We start from the raw sequence: 24,048 nt of genomic DNA, 5'->3' as shown, positions 1-24,048 counted from the left end.
GTGTGTGTTATTGTCTGTGGTTGTGGGCGATAGAGAGAGATGAAAGAACGGAAGAGTGGGTGATAAATTAAAAGAGTGAGAGTAAAATGAGATAGAGAGATTAAATTTGAATATTGAGAAGGAGAGAGGGGAGAGAGAGAAATAATAAAGAGAGAGAGAGTAGGCACAATCCACTATAATACACTCACACACCACAGACTAGAAACGTGCATCATTTACCCTCCCATAATTTACAGAGTGAACACAGAGGAGAAAAAAAATAGATGCCAAGGAAAGGTTCTTGGTTCCGTAACACAAAGGTTAACGATTGATCGTACGATTGATTGTACATTATAGTCAATGGAATCAATCGTAGAAAAATGTTCTACGATTATTGCTAAGTTTTGTGTTACTGGCCCCTGGGCGGAACTAAAACATGGAACAGAGAGATTGTCTTCTTAAATTCTTAATTGTTGAAACACAATAGACACGTCATACCTGTAATTGCTTAATAATGTTTTTATAATCAATTAACATGCACTTCATTCTCATGATTCCATAAATAATATGACGAATATATCTCATAAAATAACTCGCATTTAAATGTTTTGTACATAATATGTATCCATTGTGCAAAAATGTCTACAATGAACAGGCATGGTGTATATGTCTCCATGGACCCACTTAAAAACTAGGCATGCTAAAGGAAAACTTATGTTACCCTTGGGCGTGTGCACATCGTTCAATATGTCATAATAATCTCATCAACCGACTTAATGCAATATATCTCTGATTACAAAACTAAGAAATCTATATTTCTAAGAAAAAATAATGATTAGATTTTGCTCCTTTGGGGGGGGGGCGCTGGGGACTGGAGAGGGGTTGTTTAGATTCCTGAAATAAGAATGAAAATGAGTTTGGTGGAAAATAAAATAACAGATAAAATCTCTACACCTATGGTTTAGAAAGGTATGTTAATATCACAGCTTGTTGCCTGAATGATAAAATAAAAGAAAATGATTTTAAATATTTATATTTACACACGCTCATATGCACACACTTACATCATGTATATGTACTCGCATGCAATATTAGGAAAAGTATGAAAAGGGGAAATCTCGTAATGCTTAGTGTACTGGAAAAATAAACACTTCCATTGAAACACGGCATACCATAGAGTTCGACATCCAGTCGAACTTATTAAAGATTGCCCTTCCGTTTCGAAATGAGTTTTAAGAAAAAGAAATGGTCAATAGAAACATTGTTAAATTCAAGAAATATAGTCATGCAGCCAAAAAGTGAGATGGTTGTATCAACGATAACTTCTCTGTATTATTGTCTTTTGAAATAAATTGTTATCTAAAATGTTATTTTTAAACTCATATCTGGATGAAGCCTTCTGATTTCAACCAACATAACTAATTTTCTTTCATTTTACTTTACTTTATTCTGATAGATACTTTCGACAATTTTAATATATTCAATTTCATATTTAATAATTGACATTGTTGGTTCTAAAACTCCCCCCTTTTAACACATTCATGATTCATGTCCAAGAAGCATCACACACAATCACTTGTATTCCTGGATTCATCCACACTTTCTAGTAAAGGTGTAGATGGTAAAGAGGAATGGTAGGATCTTCTTGAGGATGACGGAAGTGTGCTTGGACCAGTCAGCGGGCTTTGCTTAAGAGGAAGATGCAAAGGATGCTGGTGGTGAAATAGATGGACCTGCTGTGATGATGGTGATGATACCTGATGCTCTCGACAGGCGTGGTTATCTTGCGGTGATGCTCTACGAGATGGCGGGTTCTGTGGCGTAGTCGGAGACCGCACTGTTTGTTGGCCAGTCAATGATTGTCCGGGTGAAGTCAAAGCTGGTCGATGCTCTACCGGCGTTGGTGTCCTACACGACTGACCTGAAGGTGAAGGTGATGGACAGTGTGTGCTCTGTCGATAGTGAGTGTGATGATGGTGATGGACGTGTCGATCTGAAGATGGAGAACAGCGTAAAAGGAGAGGTGGGTTTAACCGCTGAGGGCGCTGCAGAGTACGTTGTTCTGAAGGAGGCGTTGAGGTGACAGTACCTGTTGGTGTGGTTGCCGCCGAACCTGCTCGCCCGGATCCCGCTGTCGTGCTTGCTGCGTTGTTGGGGTTTGCACTGCAGTTTGAGCTCGTTGTAGGGCGAATGCAGTTCCCATTCGGATCAGGATAGAGTGAGGAGTACTGTGGTGGAGGCTGAATGGTCGTTTGGTGAGCACGCCATGCCCACTGACCACCATTCTGTATTCCGTTCGAACCACTAACTGAAGCACCCATCCCAGGATGAAATCCTGGTATTGGGTATAAAATAGAGTGTCTGAAATGAAACAAATATAAAAAAAAATGTTTTAAGACTCCTTTGGAGAAAGTAAACGAGAACACAGATACAACAAATTAATGCCATGTGCCTGTTAAAAGAATTGGATAAAGTCACACCATGTCACCTTTCATTTGAAAGATTCACTTTGTCCTTTTAAAGAAATATTTAATAACTGTATTTAGAGCTCGTTAGTATATGCTTTGCTCGAAGATCGGCAAGTCAGACTGTATTTTTTCATTGTCAATGAAAACCACATCAGGTGATATCCCCTAACCAGTAATCACTCATGAACCTGTCAACCTTAAATTGTTGTACAGTCGAAATCCGATTTACAACATTTTGGAAATCACACAATAATTATAATTTCTTTTTTTACAGCGTGATGCATCCCCTCCCTCGAAAAGTAGTTAATGAACTTAAAAATCTGCGATTAATGGTAGTAATGAATTTCAAATTGTTTGTGCCTACACTTTAAATTTACGTCACTGTCGTGCCAAATCACCTGAAGATTGCGGAAGCAATAAAAACAAATGCAACCTTTTTCGTAACTACCTGATAGCATATTCATGACATTGAAAGAAAGTAAATAGGTTGGGGGTAGATAGAATAAGACAAAGGCAAACACATTTTAGACGAATGCGTGATCTCTTTCTTTACCTAAAGGTGTTGGACTCAGGACAAGGGTTAACACAATATCCCATGATGCAATAAAATGGGATTTTTTTTTAGTTCTTCATACCACTGTAAAGAAAGTGCATGTTATAATTTGTAGCTGTACTATATATGCAGGAAAACACCAAGGAAAAAACTGAATGGTGGAAAGACTAGGTTTTATGTCAAGCGAGATTAAACATGCATCCAGAGATCCATTTCATTTTCAAGGCTTGACTCCTGCCTGCCGTGAAGCTATTTTGATCTGTTTGTGTCATGCCTTCTAACTACTTGACCTCGGATATACGACAAGTGTTTGTGCCGTGCTTCTCAACCAACGGGAGCATCAAGAGGAAGAAATACTATCACAGGCACGCACATGCCCACACTCACACTCACACGCATATCGACACCACCCACTCACTCACAATTTTATTTTCTAGTTATTTGTGACTTCCTCACCAGCGAAACAAGTTCATTAAGTGTCTCCACAAGTTTGATAATCTTAGTGCACATATAACATCACTGAAAAACACATGCATTCACTCACGCACCCACCCTAACAACATACTCTCCTACAAATCGGCCTAATTTACAACACGGTGTAGTTCTTAGTACTTCTTTTGCAATGCTTATATATAGTAAATCCTCTTTTATACGGATAATATAATAGAAATCTGGTTTCACAGACTGTCTTCCTGAGAAAATGCAATTTATATCCATGAAGACAATGTCTAAATAAGACTAGTGTGTTTCATTTACTTTCACAGTGGAATGATATTCTCAGATGTTTTAATATCTAAAATATCTTTTTTAATTCATATACCGTTTCACTTTGGAAAGTCTTGAGTCCCCCCCCCCCCCGAGTATGAATATCCTTTTTATTCATCAAACACTCCTTATTCCCCCCCCCCCCCTGGAGGAGACAACTAAATGCAGATCTGCGGTATATTTTCATTAGAAATTATACTTAACGTTTCGCGGGTGAGTGGCGTACCAATATAGAAGTTTACACTTTTGCCCGCACTGAAGATTCTTCATGAATAAAACACTTTCACCGATCTGTGGTCAACGAACGCACCTCGTTCACCGCTTTAAACGGGTCACGTGACACTACTTCATGGTAGTGGTATTGGTTTTCACAGCTTTTTGGCTCCGCTTTCCATCTGAAATTCTGAGATTTGCATCCTCGCGCACTTGTTTTGAGGAGATATCGACAAATAAAGTAACAACTTGAGCGTATTCTGAACGCATTGTAGATAGAAAAGATTTTTATTGTGATTTTGGTTGGTGTATTTCTCGCTAATCTACTTTGTCGTTTGGAATCGAGCGTGGTAGGAATTTTATCTTTAACTGTTAAATGCCGGGGTTAAATGATTTATTCTCTCGTCTATTATTAAACAGACAAAAAAAATCATAATTTGACAATGAAAAATATTAATTACTTCCTTTGGAATTAAAGGGAATTCCAAACCAAGTAGAAAGTTAGTTTGAAAGAAAAAGATAATAAATCATAGAAGTGGGCAGGAGACAATTTGAAGAAAGTCGGACATGCAATAAGGAATTATGTATATTCAATGCATATAAAAGTTATTTAAAGAAAAATAAATCACCATATCTATATGTATTTCAAATTAACCATGTACAGACGTACGCTATGTAGGGAAAATATACTGATCCATTCGATCCAATATGTCATTTTTCTTTCAAGCAATCTGCTTACTGTGATAATCCTTCTCCTGCAAATTGTGATTTTGTTATAAGTTGGTAGCAGATCATATTTGTTTAGAATTATATTCTGTTATAATTTTTTTCCTCTCTCTATGATTCATGCCAAAAACAGATTTTAATCAATTATGTTTGTTAATGTTATGGGAAAATTTATTATACGAATGATATGAATGCAGGAGAAAACAATAAATCAATATAAATTATCTAAAATGACTAAAATCTCGTATTTTTTTCTAGATTTTACTGAGAAAGATATTTCTGTTTTATATGTTGATATTTTTTTCCTTTATGAGGACATCTATCTAAGATTTGAGAAATGGTGCTTAGATGAGAAGACAACATAAATTCCTTATGATAATGCCTACAAAGCAAAAGGGAGCATACCACTACCAAATCCCACATTCTTTTCACCAAACTGCCTCTTAAAATTTACACAGACTTGGTAATCCCGTTTTTCTAACAGCGATAACTTTCTTATTCCTTGTCCGATTCCATTTAGCTGTCAACATTTTGTATGACAAACATATACGCCTGCACACTAATTATTTTATTACCAATTCATTTTGTAATATTTTAGTTGTGGACACCTCACTGCTGTTGCTCTCCTTTTCCGTATTATCTCTCCCTTATATTCCATTTGATCTTTATGCTTAACCCCTGTACACGTTTTTGATGTTAAGCATCTCGGGTAATCTCTGACTGAAATCTATAGTCACTCCACTTTAGGAGCTACTCTACATTGAGATAAAGTGTAATCATGCACTCGCGAGTAAGACAGTACGTAGGTAAGATATTCGGTGAGATGAGGAAAGGAAGGGAAATGTCATGGCAAATAAGATAACAGGATAAGATTGTTCGGCCAAAATAATGATAAGGTAAAGGAAAACATTCAAAAGATTGAATAATAATAGGGTTGAGAGCGAGGTTTTCAAGGAAAAATTATTGAAATGAACAATGTAGGGAAAAAGTGGAGAGAAGTACGTATAGCCATATATGGTAAGGTAGAATAAGGGGAACAATTATACATACATGATTGGAGATTCAGGCGTGTGTGTGCGTGTATTTAGGTGGGGGTATGGAGTGTGTATTGTGTTTTTTCTTTTCATACTGCATTTCCTTTACCCCTCACTAACCCCGGACTAAGCTTAGCCTCGGGCAATTGATGGAGCTAAGACCCCACTCCCTAAGCCCCACCCATTTCCGGGGTTAAGGAATAAAAGTTCAGTGTGAAAAGCATATAAGTATTTGTGCAAGACGGAAGGAAAGAATGTGGGAAATGGGGCATTTGCTCAATTTCAAATCTTTCTCGAATTATCATAGATATTTGTGATTATTATTTATGTTATTATAATTATCATTTTCATTATCATTGTTGTCATCATTATTATTATTATCATCATAATCATCATCATTCTTAGTTACCATTGCTATCACTGCCATCCTTTAAAATCATGTATATAACTTCAGATCTCATGCAGAAGATTAATTGTGATGTAAATCATTTCGACGATAGTGTTGATAAAAACGCCATGTTAATCAGAATGGAGAATGAATCAACAAGTTAGGTAATTTCACCTTTTTTGAAAATTGTGTGTTTTTGATGCACGTTACACCTCCGGACATTAGTTACAAATTACATTTTTTTAAATTTTATTCAGAACTAAGTATTCAAAATATCGATCACATCGTTGAAATTATAACCAAAAGGAAATGCAACATCCTTTGATTCTCAACTTATTTGGGAATATTTGGATTTTTGTACGCAAGTCTTGTTCAGTCATCCAAAAGCAATCGAAATTACAATTTAATATGGCATGGGTCCTCTCCTCCCATAACTTAAAGATTCAAACTACCCAACACATGGAGCAAATTTATAACCATAAAGAGTAATGTAAAAAAACTTTAAGAAGGAAATTGAATACTGGCCAAACCGTTCGCTGAAATCTATTTTTAGGATGAGTAGAGCGTGATGTGGAATTGAATTGCATCGAAATTTGATTTCTCATCCTGCTGTCAATAAGTTCATCGATATTTTGCCCGAGAGAAAGAAAGCATGGACATCACTGGCGGACGCAAATTGATGAGGAAAGGACCAAATGTAGCCTTATTCAGAAAGATAGAGAGAGAGAGGGGGAGAAAGAAGGAGAGAGAGAGAGAAATAAAGGGGAGAGGCCATTAGCATTATGATAGACAGGGAAAAGAGAAAGATGAGCATTATTCTGAGAGAGAAAGAGAGAGAGAGAGGGGGAATTGAATATATCTACATATATCCGTAGATGAGATGCTGGTGATTGTACAAAGTGCTCAATGCTATATAATAGCAGATTATGATATTCATACCTGTTGGACTTCTGCATTTATAAATATATATATATATATATATATATATATGTATATATATGTAAATATATATATATGTATGTATGTATGTATAGAGAGACTGGGGGAGGGAGAGAGAATATGAAATGGGTGTCATAAGCAAACAATTTTAACACCTTTTGAAATGAAAGGGTCACAATAGTAATACTAATATATAATCATGATAATGGCAAAATAATACATTTCCATATGAGCAAGACTTTGTATTCTTTGTGACCAAATGCTTTTCATCATTAGGCGACTGATATCTGCATGTAGCATTGTTTAAAATAAATTCATGGTTCATTGAAACACAAGATTATAACAAAAAGTAAAATAAGTATTATTGAAAAGATGAAAATATAAGACAAAAATCTGAATACTTGTCCCTTACCCCTTTTATGTTTTTGTTAGCCATCGTTGGTGCAACCTCGTCTTTTCTCTCTTTATTCAAGTATATATTTTTCTTCCCCCATTTTTTATTGATATTCCATAACATATTGAAAATGAGTCAGTCATAGAAAGCTATAAATTACAAGATCTTTTTTTTTTTTTAACTTCCCTTCATATTTTCCGCTTTTAATGTGTGACTCCAATCTGCATCTTAAAATGTTATTAACAATCTTTTTCCTATTTTGAATTATTGTATTTTACTATTTTATCATGTATGTTTTCTTCTATCTTGTCGTGAGTTATACAGTATTATATTTTGTAAGATAAAGAAAATAAACCAAATTCATTTGATAAAACGCTTTATCTTTCCCTTGTTCCACCGCTTTTTCAAGTCTTTCTTTCTTTAAATCTATATCTTCACCTATTTCGATCTCGATAGTGATTTGACAACATCCATCGAGTATGAAGAGACCTTCCAATAACACCTGTACTTCGAAGCGTGTCATCGACATTTAATTACGTCCTTCCTCGAAGAGGAGAACTCTGCTCTGAATTAAGGAATACTCGTGATACGTCGGGAGTATGTGTGGGTGTGCGAGCCTGCGAGGGTGTGTGCGTGTGTGAGAGAGAAAAAATGTTGTGTTTGAGGGTTTTAGTGTGTGTGGGCGTTCATGTGGGATAGGGTAGGTGAGTGCGTGTGTTCGTGTATTGTTGTGGGTGTATGCCAATGTTAGTGTATGGATAAGGATGTAATTGAGTGTGTATGTAATTGTGGGTGTTGGTGAGATAAGATAGATAGATAGAGAGAGAGAGAGAGAGAGAGAGTATGTGTGTGAGTGTGTGTGTGAGTGGTTAAGTGCTCAAAATGATATATCAATCAGATATGGTGAGGGACTGACCTATAACGATGAAACACACGAAAGAGCAATTTAGATAAATCCTTGCTCATGGGGAAAAGTGTCTTGGCCGGGTTTCGAACCCCGGATTTCAATGTGGGTAGTCAGGCGCACGAGGCTACTCGGTCACGATGCTTCCACATCTTATGGGGTAAATGCAAATTATCTCCTGACTCTGTTATTTATTTGAAATATGACTAATGTATATGTACCGTACTAATTTCTAGGAAAAGACATTAATATATTAATGGAGTATTTTTAGCTAGTAGTATATTGCTCTATTGTTATTTTCAAAAGATTACATTAAATTTCATCATTTCGATGTGGAATTTCATTGGCATATACATTGGATATAACATCGTTATTTCAATAGCATGAAAACATATGTATTTTATAATTTAGATCTTCCCTTGATTCCTTTGTAGTTCGGCTGGTGAAAAAAAAATCAAGGAAAAACCTTTACAAGAAAATTGAACAAATTAGTGGAGACTGATTGCGCACCTTTTACCGATTACTAATTTCACCTATATACGGTATGCTCAAAATAATTTGACGTCGAAAAAATATGGGGAAAAATGCAGAAGCAGTAGCGGCAACAATAACTTCATCAACAACAACATCAACCCATCAAGGGAATTATATCGCACTACTTAAAACGAAACGTAAATGTTCGGCAACTGTAAGTAGTCTTTACACTAAATTCGTATTCTCCAAGATCAGTCGAATATTCGAAATTACAATTTATAATTAAAAAAATTCCGCTATTATACAACGCATGGACGCAACCGTGTTTTGGACTAATCACGTATGGAAACGCTGATTCTGGCCTGAAAAGTGGAAGCATAAACACGGCCAAAGTCTATTATTACCCCACTCCATCGGATCCTGGCATCCCCGCACACAATGTATGCACTTTCTCTATAACCTGGGGAGCATTCAAACAAGAATTCCAAGACTCAATTTCAGGTATATAGCTTTCCCATCCAAACCAGGTACCAATTAAAACCCGAGTCGAGAGTGACAAACTGTGGATTGACGCCTTGCCAAAGGACGCTAGGCCCCGGTTAGATTCGAACACACGACACTAATGTTAAAAAGTCAGAGCCAGAACAGCTACACCACGACGCTTCCACATGATAGGTTCACGGAAAGACCACAACTTTCGAAGTGCATATAGCCGCGTCGTGTTTGCAAAGAGCCCTTATGCTTGGGGCAATATTGTATCCTTAATGACGACGTGTAATGACCATGCCTATGACGGCCAAATGGATGCCTCTGAGTCTAAAACCCGGGGATGCTCGTTAGCATCGAATAGAAGCATCCATGGGGTCTCCTAAAAGAGGTCATTGCAATCCATGAACAAGTGCTTTATATTAAAGTTTATGGATATTTTTCTTCCCTATCTATCTTGTCTATAAGCATGATAAGACTCAAGTAAACAAAAGGGGCAAAACGAAATATAAACGTAAGATGAGCGAGTGCTTGTGAGGACGAACACTGTTCTTTCACAGTAAGGATGTTTGCAATAAGTTTTTATCAGGGTATTTTCAACTTTTAACTCTTCGCTGCATCTCTGTATTTCTTCGTTTTTGATATTTCCTAATCCTCTATCTTAACTTATATATGCTAAAACACACAAATCAAATTAAAATCTATTCACACTGTGTTAAATAGCCTTATTTTGCCTATTATTGGACAATACCCTTTTGGCTAATTAAGCCGTTTTGTGCAATATTTTTTTTTTATTCCATCCTACAAATGATGTCAAACTTGTTATAGTTCAAGGAACTTTCCTCACAAAAGGTATTTATACTTTGCAATTCTATACGTCACAATCCATTTATCTTTATGTTTTTTGTTGTTTGTCTATCTGTCCCAATGATTTACTCTCTTATCTTATTAGTACTATTATTCTATCAACCCACCTCTTTATTTTACCAGTCGCTTGCCCATTATTGTATTTTCACAGTTTCTGCTGGAACGTCAACCATTTCTATTTATTTTCATCTCTCTGGCGTATTCCTCACATTTAGTTGAATTTCTTTCTTCTCCATCTCCATCATTTCCCATCTTCATCTATCCATTCCATTTTATGAGGTCTCGTTTTGCTTTACAGAGGAAGCTTTCACGAGATCCGCCTAATTTTCACAAAGGCAGGGAAATAATTATGGATTGGATATCTGCGAGGCTTTGAGCCTTCGCATAAAACACATCTTATTGTGATGAAAGCACACTGGGATTATCTAAACACCAGTCGAGACTAGACTGCTTCTCGCTTGAGGGATAAGCTTGGTAGCTAGCTCGCGCTGCCGGTTTGCAGTCAACAGCTTTAAGCAATGATTATGTTTCGAAAGCAATAATAACTCAATGTCAGGTTCTAGAATCATTCACCATTGAAACACTCCCACTTTTAACGATGCAATTCAATCACGAAAGTGATGGGGAACGACATTTCTTCCCATCATTATGGATTGCTTACATTACAGAAAAGGGTACTGATTATTCTCTGTTGTTTTATTATGTTAACATCATCAATATCAAACAGGATTATCTCTAGCATATATGTCTAGTCAACAGTGATTCAGGATCCATTGGTTCTCAAAACTGCGAAAATGTATTTAAGCTCAGATCTTGAAGGCTTTTGGTGTGATCAATAAATCTTACATAATACTGGTGCATCGGGTCATTTTATTGATGTAATTTCACCGATTTTTTACATTAATTTCAGTGCAATAATTTGTTAAGCACCCGTTGAATTTTGCTTATTAAGACAATATATAGTTAAGATGGATAAGAGTTTAGATTTAAAAAAGGGATATATTTCAATGAAGATCAAAAAGGTTTATGGTCCTTTGAAAGTCTAATTTGACATTATTGAAGGGTGAGATGGGTATAAAAACAATCGATATTCTGGAGATTTAGATGAATTACCTTGTAAAATGAAAAGGCAAACACTTATGATTTGTGTTTTCTGGCGGGTAGGTTTAAACTGATGATCTAGCAAATCGTTGAGTTCAGTGTAGGCTAATACCGACCATGAAAAACAGCAATCTATTATTCAACTTTGTATTTACAAATTGGAGGTGGCACAATTTTGCTGAAAATGGCTACTCATTAAGTCTCACCAACTTTAGAGAAGCCATCCCGTTGTCAGGGGTAATGCAGTTCACTGTACCACCTCACACTCTGGGTTTCTTAATGAAACGTCAGCCCTGGTGCAGGCAACAGGGAGTTCGGATTTAATATATGAGATGTGTTGAGTCCCATACCTAAGTTAAGAGTGTCCTCTCACATTCCCTTAGCTTCTGGCTGCGCGATTATTACACTTGACAGCTTAAAGGGGGCAAATTGGATTCTGGGAGATGAAACTTTCTATCATGATGTACTCTGATAGCAAAATGTCACAAATCATTTCTGTCCAATGATTTTTTTTCTTTATAGCGACGGTGACAGATTTTGAAAGATTATGTGAACATTCGGGGTGTATATCCACAATGGATAGTATCGTAAAACACATCTTTTAAAGGTTATTATTTACCTATAGATACGCTAAAAAACGAGTCCTAAAAACATGCAGCATAACCGAAAAAAATATACTCGATAATTTTGATGTATGTGTAAGGTGTTGCCAATTGGCTATCTTTGTAATTATCAAAGTATATAGTGTTATTTTGGTGACGAATTTGAATACAAATAATCATGATAACAAATAATGTTATTTGAGCAAATGAATAAAAACTAGTATATAAATAAATGAGTAAGCAAGTAAATTAGAAAATGATAATGATAAATAAAAATGCATATTTTTAGAACATAAAAATAGTACAGTATTTGTTAACAACTTACTCCAACTGCTGATGCTTAGAGGGGTGATAATAGACCATCCACTGCATACCATCCATAGGAGGGTGTCTAGAGGTGGGTGTGAGTGCCCCCGAACCCGATGGAAGAGCGTGCTGGTGGGAGTGCATATGGTGATGAGATGGGGTGCAAGGAGGGGCAATACCCTGCACCTGTATGCCCCCATTACCGTCCTGGGGACAGAAGCTGGCCATGATGAGCGATATCAGTAGCAGTAAGAGGAGTAGGCTGCCCCCGGAGGCGGATGCCGCGATGCCGATCCATTTGATGTTGTAAGATGCAGGGGTGCCCTGAATCCCCAAGATGATCATGGCTACACCTGCTAAGGTGAGAATGAGGGAGGATAAGGTTCCACATCGGAGCCAGGTGGCGGCTCTCTTCCTCAGCTGGTAGTACGACAATGGAGCCTCCAAATGGCTGCTCTCCATTCTAGAGATAAGCACTTGCTTGGTCTTTTTCTCAACCATTTAATTTCTTTTATTATTTTAATCGTATCTTATGATGCAGCTCAAAGGATATATCTTTCGGGTCTTGACCAATCTGGAAGAATCGGTTGGTTATTACATTCGTCTCTTTTCACACAAAATTAAACATCCCACCTGTTGAATGCAAAGACATTATCATCTCGGTATATCGGCATCAGGTCCAAATATTTTAATTGCTCCTCTCTGTCAAATTGGCGATAATTCTGTTTCCAAAGAGCTGATGAAATAGTGAATGTTCCTTGTTTGGGAAAATACCCAGGTACAAGTACTACACAAGATACAGAATATGAGGATGGACTAATTCACGACATGGGAATCTTGGTCAAATAAAAAAAAACCGCCTGATTTCTCCTTGTGTGAGATAAAATCCGGTTAGCAGAGGTTTTTCGTCTACTGCTGATGTAGAAGTAGCGCATTAGTCCGGTAAAAACAAGCAAAGTGGCGGAAAATTAAACCAGCTGACGTACGTCATACATTCCTCAAGATACGAGGATACGCAAGAAACCTCTCCGACCGTCTGCGGTTTTGTTTTTGTTTTACGCGTCGCTCACATCCCCGCCAGTAGATGGTATGGGGAGTGCTCGGAGTAACCTCGGCACAATCTGTAATGGGAATAGAAAAAGACAGGGAAGAGTCTAATTGCCGGAAGGGTCGCACGGGTGCGTAATCTAGGAACAAGTGGGGCTTGATGGAACGAGGTCGGCACGTATGATGTAAGGTAACACAGGTCGTGCATGGACAAGGGAATAAATTGAAACGCCGCCGCCAATGGGGCGTTTAAATGCAGCCGGGCCTTGCACGTTCGGTTTGCCAGCAATTCGGAGAAGATGTCGAAGATTGCGAAAGAGAATTGAAGAAAAGAGAGGGAGGGGTAGGCCGACAGAAAGAGAGAGAGGGAGAGAGGTTTGGGAGTGTTTTTCTTGATATTAAGTGACACGGGCACCCATTTTGCACCTGTCCGCCAGAGCAGCTGATGTATCATATCTGTGAATCTTAATCATTCCCAGCAACGGTGGATGCAAGCGCATTTTAGATGCATTGCCTCCTTTATTCGAACCATATTCATCACCTTTTTCATTCATCCACCCGAAATCCCCTCATTACAAATTGCTTATATATGCATCTATAACAGATGGACGTAAACAGACAGAAATGATTGTTATTGTCGTTAGATTGGACTTTATTTTTTGTTATTATCTTTTGTTTAATTTCATTGTAACCATTTTTTTAAATCTTTATGATTGTGGTCGGTGTTAAACTGATTCTTGCATTAATCATTGTGGAGTCAATATTTATCACCATCTTATTACTTCATAGACATACTGTATATCAAATTAGTTTTCCTTAACTAATAAATAAACTTTGGAGAAAGAAAATAGATTTTAGTTTATCAATAAACAAAATGACATTTAATTATGAACACCAACTTCCTGCATGTTCATTTAACTTAAAATGTTTATTGTAAATTCATACGGCAAGGGGCCGTTTCATAATGCTGTTCGTAAGTTAAGAGCGACTTTAAGAACGACTGGTGGACCTTTCTTACGCGCTAAACCATTGCCATTGAACATTTTGGCGTATACCATTTACCACAAAAAAGGATCACCAGTCGTTTTTAAAGTCGCCCTCAACTAAAAGGGGAATGAAACATTTGGAATGTGAGGATCTCCATAGCATTAGTGATCGCAATATTCAAATGCTCATAACTTGTTCATTATTTGTCCGATTTTTCTCAAACTTCCGTTGGTCTGTTTCTTTGATTTTTCTGTTTTCACACAAGCTTTCTAGTTCCAAAGGTTTCATTCTCCTTTAATAAGCGCTTTATGAAACATCCAACAGGTGTGAAGACTCCTAAACTGATCACTGCAGATATGCGAACGGATCTCGAACGAAAAACAAACATCAGATTTGTAAATGTTTTAAGGTTGTTTCATTTCTATATAATGTGAAATGACTGTCAATCTGTCAAAACAAAACGAAAAAAAGACATTTAAAGTCACACAAAAGGCATAGATTAAGACTATAATCAGTTCCTTAGATACAAGGTAATACAAAGTTTACAAAGTAACGGCTTAAATATAAAATCAATCATTCACAACTACATGTATAATATGACAACCAGAATGTTGGCAGATTCCTTTTTTTAAGAAATGAACGTTATAAATGTATCTAATGTCAAAGTTTTGTAGAATTAAAGTATCAAACGATTGAACCCGATATGAATGTCATTTACATTATGTAACGTTGATAGATATTCATGTTCTTATATTCTTCAGATATGTGGTATAATGGATTCTAAGATTTACTAATGCCATACATTTGTAGAATAAGAATATCACGCAGTTGAGCCCACGATTTCAAGAGGAGTGTTTTAAGATGCTAGTTAACTTTAAATGAACTTTACAATTTGGTTCTTCGGTGAATCATACATGCGCAAATGATTACCGAGGGGGAGTTGGTAAAATTTTCCCCCAGTTATCTCTTGTGAGTTAAGAGTAAATTGTATTATTTCATATACGGACTTTCAATGCCTGAGAGTTGGATATTTAATGAAACCTGATATATTCATGAATCATTCGGGGATTAGTCTCGAATGCCACCAGTCATCATGAAACATTGAGTAGGCCCGGGATGAAGCGATTCAAGATAGAATCGTGACTTCTTTTTGAATAGTCTGGAGTCGAGTCTCTATAATCTGGTCAATAAGCCTTATATTCTCACTGATTAAACTTTACTTAAAAAACATGAATTAAATTTGATCCTTTTTTTAAAAATCATGTTTAGAGGTGAGCACTTATTAATACTTTCCCTACTAATTTAAAGTATCTATTAAATACTAAACGTTTGGTTAGGGGAAATATGACATTATGATCGTCGGATACTGCAGGTTCTAATGTTGAAAGGGGACAGTAATGAGTTAAGGGATGCAGGTCACGTATGGAAAGCTGGATGAAAGATTGAGATATATCACGCCTGGATGATTCTATCTCAATCAGCTTGGGATTTGAAGAGTGATTGACCATGATGACTTTATTCCCATTTAAATACAAACTCCTCAAGATAGGGTACAGTCACAACCAATGAAACAGACACCAAACCGAGCGATGGTATGGAGCTGTTAATAACGTAATAAAATTTCGAAATATATATCACCTTCGTCTTGGCTGTTTTATATACTAATTAAATCTCGGTGAATTGCCAACCTTACTAAATTTATTATTTATAAAAAAATTATCATTTCCATAGCTATCCCACAAGACAATTTTCACCTTCCTTTGTTGAGAACATTATTTTAACAGAAAACTCATTTATTCAATTCTCTGGATGAGTTTATAAAAAACTCACCAAGCTTATTTACTTTCAAACGCAAACTCAAACTTAACCAAATTAATCGCTACAGTCTAAAAACTTAATTTCAGGATAATGTTATCGTCTGTCTTAAGTGTTGTCCTGTTCCGTGTTGTGTTGACTGTTGTATAGTGTATCCTTTGTCATTATTCTCTATATTTCAATTCAAATAATGAACAATGATACCATTATGTAAAATAAAGGGAACATGTTTCACAAGGTTTCCTCTCCATGACAACTTTAAAGTTACATGATCATTACTACGTATTTGACTGCTTTCACGAATGTATTGCATTGTTTTATTCCAATGTAATTTGAATTGTATCTTTTCCATAATGATGTTGAGTTGTAAAAAATTTATATGCTTTGCTGTTATTGTGGAAATAACTGATAATGAAATGAAATAAAACTAGATTTTAATTCGTCATGCGGACGAATTAGGTGGTCTGTCATGATCCTTCATTCATTGTCGGCTAATGTTCTATAAAATGAATCCTGGGAATAAATCATTCAGATATGATTGATAATCTTGATCATAGATATCAAAGGAATAAATTTTGACAATTGCTAAATTTGATTATAAATGTAGTGATGATTATAATGATGGTGGTGATAATGCAATATGTTAAATACAAAATAAAGTTAGGAGCACGTAAAATGCCTTAAAAACTCAAAAATCTCCTGACAATTTTACTGAAATTGGCTTTCCAAAATTGCGCAATGAAAGGCGCTTTAATTTTCACAGCAGCTAATTTTTAATCGACAGTTTGATGTTTTTTATGCAAAATCTTTGTAAAAATTCTTTGTTTGTTGAGCATTTTTTTTTAAAGATTTCACCCACTGACATTTCACAATGTCAGTGGGTATAAACTTCACAGAATACTTGAAAATTTATAGGTGATACTTTTTGAAAACTAAAATATCTTAAATATTATTTTTTGTTCAAATTTTCTGCTACATTTCAATAGATTTTAATGAGAAGTTTCACTATGCTATAATTTCACAGCATTCACATCAAAACTCATCAGTGATGTATTTGATAAAAGAACCAAGTATAATTTTTTTTGTAAATGTTTGCCAAATTTCTGCAAATTTCTAAACATTTCAAATAATATTTTCCGTCAAGAATTTTCAATATCTTTTTATTCATTGTGTATGACTTTGACATTTACTTGAAAATTCTTTCTTGATGATTTTTACTGAAAAAAGTCAGGTAAAAGATTCAAATACTGGCGATTTTCCCGCAAAATTTCGGGAACATGTGTAATTAACTAAATTGCACAATTTTTTTCATTTCACAGAAGGTACCTGGAAATTTGTTATACGTTATATTTAGTAAAAATGAACAAACAGAAAAAAAATCCAGGAATTTCCGCAAAATGTCCGGAATAAAAATTTTCAACCCAATAGTGTTTAAATATTGCAGCGTTTACTACAAAAATACATAAATGATGTTTTACAATGTTAAAATTGCCCCTTAAAAAGTTCCGGCAAAATTACAAAATATGTCCTACATAAGTAACCGCAAAGCAGGTGGGCTTAAAATTTTCAGCAAGACCGTACAATTGATTAATGAAGCATTTTCTTTAAAAAATTCTCAAAAATTAGGTCCAGAAAAAAATAGCAAAAACTTAAACAAGTCATAACACACTGATGCTGTGGTCAAAAGTGAAAATAAGTCAAACGTTATTTGTAGAGAATTGTCTTCAATACATCATATCAAAATCTGGGAGAAAATTGACCACTAATAACGAAGATACAGCCAAATATAAATAAATACTAAATAAATAAAAAATTGATGAATTGCCGAAAAAATGTTTTTTTACTTCGAATGGGATTTTGATGTCATCACAAAATCTCCAAACGAGATATTGACTAAATCCAAGAGTGAGGAAAAATTGGGGGTTCCCGTTCGTTCTGAAGAGCTACAGTGAATTTTTAATAGGCATGTTTTTGCCCATATATGGCCTATAGTAAGAGCTCGCGCGCACACGTGCTGCAAACTTTAACGGGTGTTAATTTCGTTATTAATGGTCGTAGAAGGTTGATCAAGGTATCAAATTGCTCAGAATTATATTATCAATGCAATGATATAAAAAAACGGCGTTTCTGCGTTGCGTTGAAGGTGTTACGCGCGGAAACGCGCGCGCATACGTGTGCGCGCGCAAATTTTTGAAATGCTTAAAATGACCTGAAACGTACTTTACTTTGGTCAAAAAGTGATTTTGAGCAATTGAAAATTTTGACGCGCGCGTACGCGCGCGTCGTTACCTCCAGGTGACCTTAGATGACATGACCTGTTGACCCGTGACCTGAAGTTAATGTGATATGAATATGAATGACCTTTGATTGCACATCATGAAGATATGATTGATAATGTGATTTCACAAAATGGCGCCTGGATGACGTCACGATGACCTGATGACCTTGAAAATGTTGATTTAACTTGAAATCATAGGGCTTGATGACTGACAGAAATTTGAAGGAAATTGACCATGTCGATTTCGAGTGAACGTGTGTACAAAAAAGTGTACGGAAGAAATAAAAATTCTGGCGAAATCAATAGGTGATCTGTCGTTGACAGACCACCTAATAATATGTTTTTGTCGATTAGGAGTCGGTTTGGTATGTGTGACTGGGGGCATCATAATATTATGTGGTAGCGATCACTCATAATGGGTTCTTTTACATTGAAAAGGTGCTCTCGCATCAAGTACTTTGGCCTGCCATAGATCGTTTTGATAAGTATTTTAACATTTTAGTGACAATTTCGTCACATAAGGTAAAAATGGTAAAAATATATATTGATTTAATTTAAATATGATAATAACATTTCTCTGTTATTTAGAGTTAACTTCGTCTAGAATCTTGCTATTTTGTTAGATCCAATTACCAAATGTTTTTTTTTTGGGGGGGGGATGGTTTTTTTTTTTGTTGTTCACATGTGACGTACTATTTCATTTAAATGTACCTGGCAGTGATACTTGGTTATAAATTCATGAAAACTCTTTTTTTAATGATACGAACTGCTCAACATGCAGATAATCTAGATCGTCAACTCTTCTTTAAGTTCACTATCAAAAAGGCTTGGTAAAAAATGACCAATATGTTAGTCCGACAGATAAAACTGGTCAAAATCAACTAATATTAATTTATAAGATATAATGATATTCATTTACCTTCCAAATTCGTTTTTTGACATTGAACATTTTTGAAGCACGAACGCATATTCACCAAAAGATTAATTTTACAATCGAGCCTTGTAGACATATAAGTAAGTCTATAATCTCATATTAATCTCAATAATCTCATATGTTTGGTCAGTAACAGATTAGTAGTATCTGTACAAAGCGAGATACGCGTCCTGCATGTTCATATTTTTTAAAGTGCTGAATCGGTCTATTAAACATTTTCAGCTCGCGCTACGCACTCGCATCAATTGGTTAGTTAGATACCCATCCTGGTCATCAGTAGCAGACCGTGACCCGAAGGAGACAAATGATTGGAGGGACACTATTCTTTGTGAACAATGCTGTGCCCCTCCAATGCTTTGTCTCCTCCTGGTCACGGTCCGCCACTGAGCTGGTCATGGTTACAGTGCTTGAATAGTGTCTAGTCATTATCTCAGGATATTTACATTTTCGGGTCGCGCTTCGCGCTCGCATTATATATTTGGATAGATATTTACAAGTCACTTGAGGTATTTACAAGATACTTCCAGTAGTCCTTAACAAGTCAGTATAGGGCCTACATTAAACATTTTAGCTCGCGCTTTGCGCTCAATTGTGCGAAACAGGCATAACAAAATTCATGTTAACCCTATAACCCCTTCCCCATTCGCCCCCCCCCCCCCAGTTTAAAAATCCTGATGACGCCACTACACAACCCCCATATCTCTTTCTATATTCTATCATTTTTCTTCTCCGACTTTTACCTTGTTTTAATTAATCCTCTATTGCCCCTTTTCACTAGAAAATCTTCAAAAATTTGGATGTCAGCACGACAGCACCCTCAACCCCCTCTCATAGCACCACCAATGGGTTCATTGAAAAAAAATTAAATCCGCCTTGCTGTACACTTCGACTTTTTTGTTAGATCTGTCATATCTGCAGCTTGCCTCCTTTTCATCGCTGTTTGCCCCCCCCTCTCTCTCCATCGGTTTACCACCTTGTACAGTTAAACCCCTACTATCTAAATAGCCATTATGATTTTTTTTTTATCTCGCTCCTCTTTCTCCCTTTTGCTCCTCACTTTGTTTTTTTTTTTTTTTTTTTAATCGAATTCTCCCCCACATCTTTCCCAATATTTGAACAGACCATTCTCTAGATAGTTTCGAGTTCTTTTCGGTTTTCAAACCACTCTAGACATGACCTTTGAGAGGTCTCTTTGAGGAAAACTATCTACCCCTCCTCAATCTATATCTTGAGCGGTTACATAAAGAGTTTCAATCAAAAGTAACACGATTATGAGCCAATCATCGACCGTATTTTGGACATGTGATCGATTCGGGTGGATTGTATTCAAACCCATCTCTTTCTGCAACGTGGGCCTGTTAAGATTCATTCCTTGTAGGATTCACCTATTACCGTTAGTCCATGCGACATGAATTGGTATGGCGGCATGTTTGACGTAGCCAATTACATCACAGTTCAATTGAACTATACTCAGATTGAGTTGATCAATGTTTACTCTTCCACTACAGGTTGTTAAACAAAAAATTCGAGCCGATTTATCCTTTATAGGAACCTTTTTATATAAGATTCGAAATAACGGTATCCTTGATATTATGCTACAATGGAAATCTTGAATCTTCCGATTGACGTTCAACGTGATCACATGGCGCCCTGGGAAGCTGGGGTGCTTGGGGCGCTGAAGCACTGAAGCACCCCAAAATTTCCTTGGGGTGTTGAATGTATTATTCTCCATAGGCAGAACCCCCAGGTATTCTGGAAGAGGTGTAAAACATGAAAAATGTAGCCAAAATGACCTTCATTTTTCAGTGAAACCCTTTTTTTTTGGCTTTTCAAATTTTTCAAGACCAATTTGACTTCCATTTTGTAGCGAGCCCTTTTTTTTCTTCTCCTTTTTTCTTTTCAAATTTACACGTAAAATTCGTTCCCAGGGTCCTGCGTGATCATGGTTGGTTTTTATGTTAGAGTCACAACGATCATAAGGTCATTTCAGAAACAGACGCAATGGTCAAGTCGTCAACAGCTCTTTTGATTGGTAAAAACTGGATACACTGTGCATAATGTGCAAACAACGATATCCTTGATTGGCCCCTTACTGTTTCACCACTGATTGGAAACCTTGTGTGTTAGTTACAATGGCAATAAAGCCACCGCGTTTTGATTGGATAATGACAAATTTATCATACGGTGATTGCACTTTTCATCGGTAACGATGGTAACAGTTTTTTTTTTTTTTTGGGGGGGGGAACTCTGAATTGGAATGTTCAATTTCGTTAAACATTGCACGTATTTTTTCTAAGAATTGAACAATGTAAATCTTCAGATTCGGTAAATACACGACATGTTGGATACTGTTTTCATTGGCATGCTTTTAGACCTGAATGAATAATAACTGGTAGTTTGATATTGAAACACTGTGTAGTTACAATTACGACGATAGGAGACATATTCATTTCGTTTGTTTACAGATATTACGTTATCGAAATTCACTTGATTGTTTGCAATAAATGGATTCCAGGCAGTGAAAAGACAGAAGTTGATTAATAATCTTTTTAGAGAGTTTACAGCTTTTTTGCTGATTTAAATATTGATTTATCAGATTTTACCAAATTTTCCATGTTTAAGATGTTAAAAAAAATGTAGCTGGCTAACATACAGTTCGATACGTCATCGTGACTCACATAGCCTACAATGATCAAAATGATGGGCCGAATTATGTGAAGGTATGTGCGGCTGAGGCATAGGCAACAATTCGGGGGGAGGGGGGTTCTCTTGGAAACGTTAATTTTGCGCAGCAACCTATATATTTGAGGGTCGACTCATCCCATCCTACCGTAACGAAGATGAAAACACGTGCCCCATCTAGACGAACATAAAAATCCAGTTCAATCAGATATCCATCGCCACGTCAGTGATGTCCCTTGAATATAGTGCATTCAGCTGCCGTCACACCGGTAGAATCTTTCTTTGACCGACAAAAGCTGCTAAGTTCATTACCGATCACATACCGTCAGTCGGTTTGGAGTCAATTTCGTTTCTGTAACTGAAGTGCAAGCCACACACAGGCCGTGAATAGGGTAAACTGCGCCTATCTGAGCGGAGAGAAAACCCGGGGAGAAAATTGATAGGTGCGCGTGTGATCCGACCAATTTATCTGCTGTGTCCAGGCTCGACTGTATTATTTCCCTAGAAAGAGAAAGGGATCAAGGAGTTTGAAACGAGAGTAATAGGGATGGATACAATTCTCGATTCTCATCAAAGCTGGTCAATCCATTTTGGTACACAGGTGGATTATTATTTTCAAAGGGGATGTAATTGGGTTTCGATATTGAGAAATGTCCATTTTGTTCTCCAATAAATCATTCCTTCTTGTCTTATATCACATTTATCATGTTCATAAAATAAACAGGTGGAATGGGAAACCTCATTTTCATTTATTCATTTTAACAAAGCAAAATGTACAATAATCCCCCACCCCTCTTTTTCTCCTATATCTCTCTACCCCCCCCCCCCCCCATCTCTGTTTAAAACAATATTTACTTTCTTCACCTTGTTCCAACCCTCTCTCCCTCCTTCTTTTCCACCTCTCTCCTAATTCTATCTATTTCTCTTCCTTTGTTCCTCATCTCTCTCCATTGTATATTCAATTTTTCTGTGTCCTTGTCTCTCTTTCATTTCTCTATCTTACAAAATTGTACTTTTAAGAAATCAGTTTCATCACGTATAACTATCTGCGGTAGACATGCAACAGGTTATAACTCAATCATATTTATTGAGAAAAGGAGATAATAACTCTAATTGTTAATCACAGTAATTAAAAAAACGAAACAATGGAGGCAAACGCAATCACCCCTTCCTTCTCTATCCCTCTTTCTTTCTTATCGCCTTAATTTCTATGTAACACCCCCCTATGCACTCTCTCTCTCTCACCCTATCGGTATATCTTCAGTAGATATGAAAATATTTCATGGCTTTGATAACACAAGCAGTTTACCCTGATTATTTCTCTGCTCTGTAAATCCATCTGTACGGCCGAAAGCCGATACTTTTGTAAAGTTATGCCAACCTATATCTACCCCCCCCCCTCCCCTCCCCACATCTCTCTCCCTCTCTATCTGTCTCTCTCTCTCTCTCTCTCCGTGTATTGCCCCTCTCTTCACGTCCGTCTTTCTTCTCATTTCCTCCTACCAAAATGGTCTAATTTACGATACATCCATGAGCTCTCACTGCAACCCATCGCTACGACAGCGCCCATCACTTTATGTTTCATTTGTTGCTTTCAAGTGAAATTACAGTCAGGAAAATCCCGGCTGAGGATTCCAGCTGACCCGCGTTGTGAATCCTAATCTAATTTGAGAGCTAAGAGCCGGGGATAAAATCCCGGGATGGAGTGTACAATTCAAATGCTTTATTCTTGCCTTGTCCTCCTAAAAAGCCCTCATCTTCTCAGAAATGGGACCGGCTTGAAAAGGGATTTAAACAGACAAGCCAGCGGGCAGGATGCCATTACGAAGCCCATTCATTGATCGCAATTTTCGTATTCATTTTGTGCACGCTATAGTTTAATATCTAATATAGACGAGTATCTTGAGAGGTATATTTTAAAGGAGAGATATTTTATAACTTATTTTCTGTTCTTTTACTTATAATAAAAAAATAGATGTTATGTCCTTTAATCGGTACTGGGAATGTTCTTTTATTACTTTGATGGCAATGTCCGGAAAAGGTATGTGCACTGCTGAAAAAACATCCACTGCATGTCAAACTCCATAAAAACAGACAGTACTATAT

At 36.6% G+C, this 24,048-nt stretch overlaps 1 protein-coding gene across 1 annotated transcript; it reads right to left on the bottom strand.

Moving 5' to 3' along the window:
* Positions 1-282: 282 nt before the first annotated feature.
* Positions 283-13,324, bottom strand: LOC129270549 (uncharacterized). Its single transcript, XM_064105080.1, has 2 exons — positions 12,219-13,324; positions 283-2,340 (listed from the first exon to the last, which is right to left on the bottom strand). Exons 1-2 carry the CDS (start codon positions 12,698-12,700, stop codon positions 1,542-1,544), a joined length of 1,281 nt encoding a protein of 426 aa, XP_063961150.1. The 5' UTR covers positions 12,701-13,324; the 3' UTR covers positions 283-1,541.
* Positions 13,325-24,048: the final 10,724 nt, after the last annotated feature.

The sequence above is a fragment of the Lytechinus pictus genome, chromosome 10, assembly GCF_037042905.1.
Source record: "Lytechinus pictus isolate F3 Inbred chromosome 10, Lp3.0, whole genome shotgun sequence".
In the NCBI taxonomy this organism is placed as follows: domain Eukaryota; kingdom Metazoa; phylum Echinodermata; class Echinoidea; order Temnopleuroida; family Toxopneustidae; genus Lytechinus; species Lytechinus pictus.
This window is presented reverse-complemented; position numbering and strand designations above follow the sequence as displayed.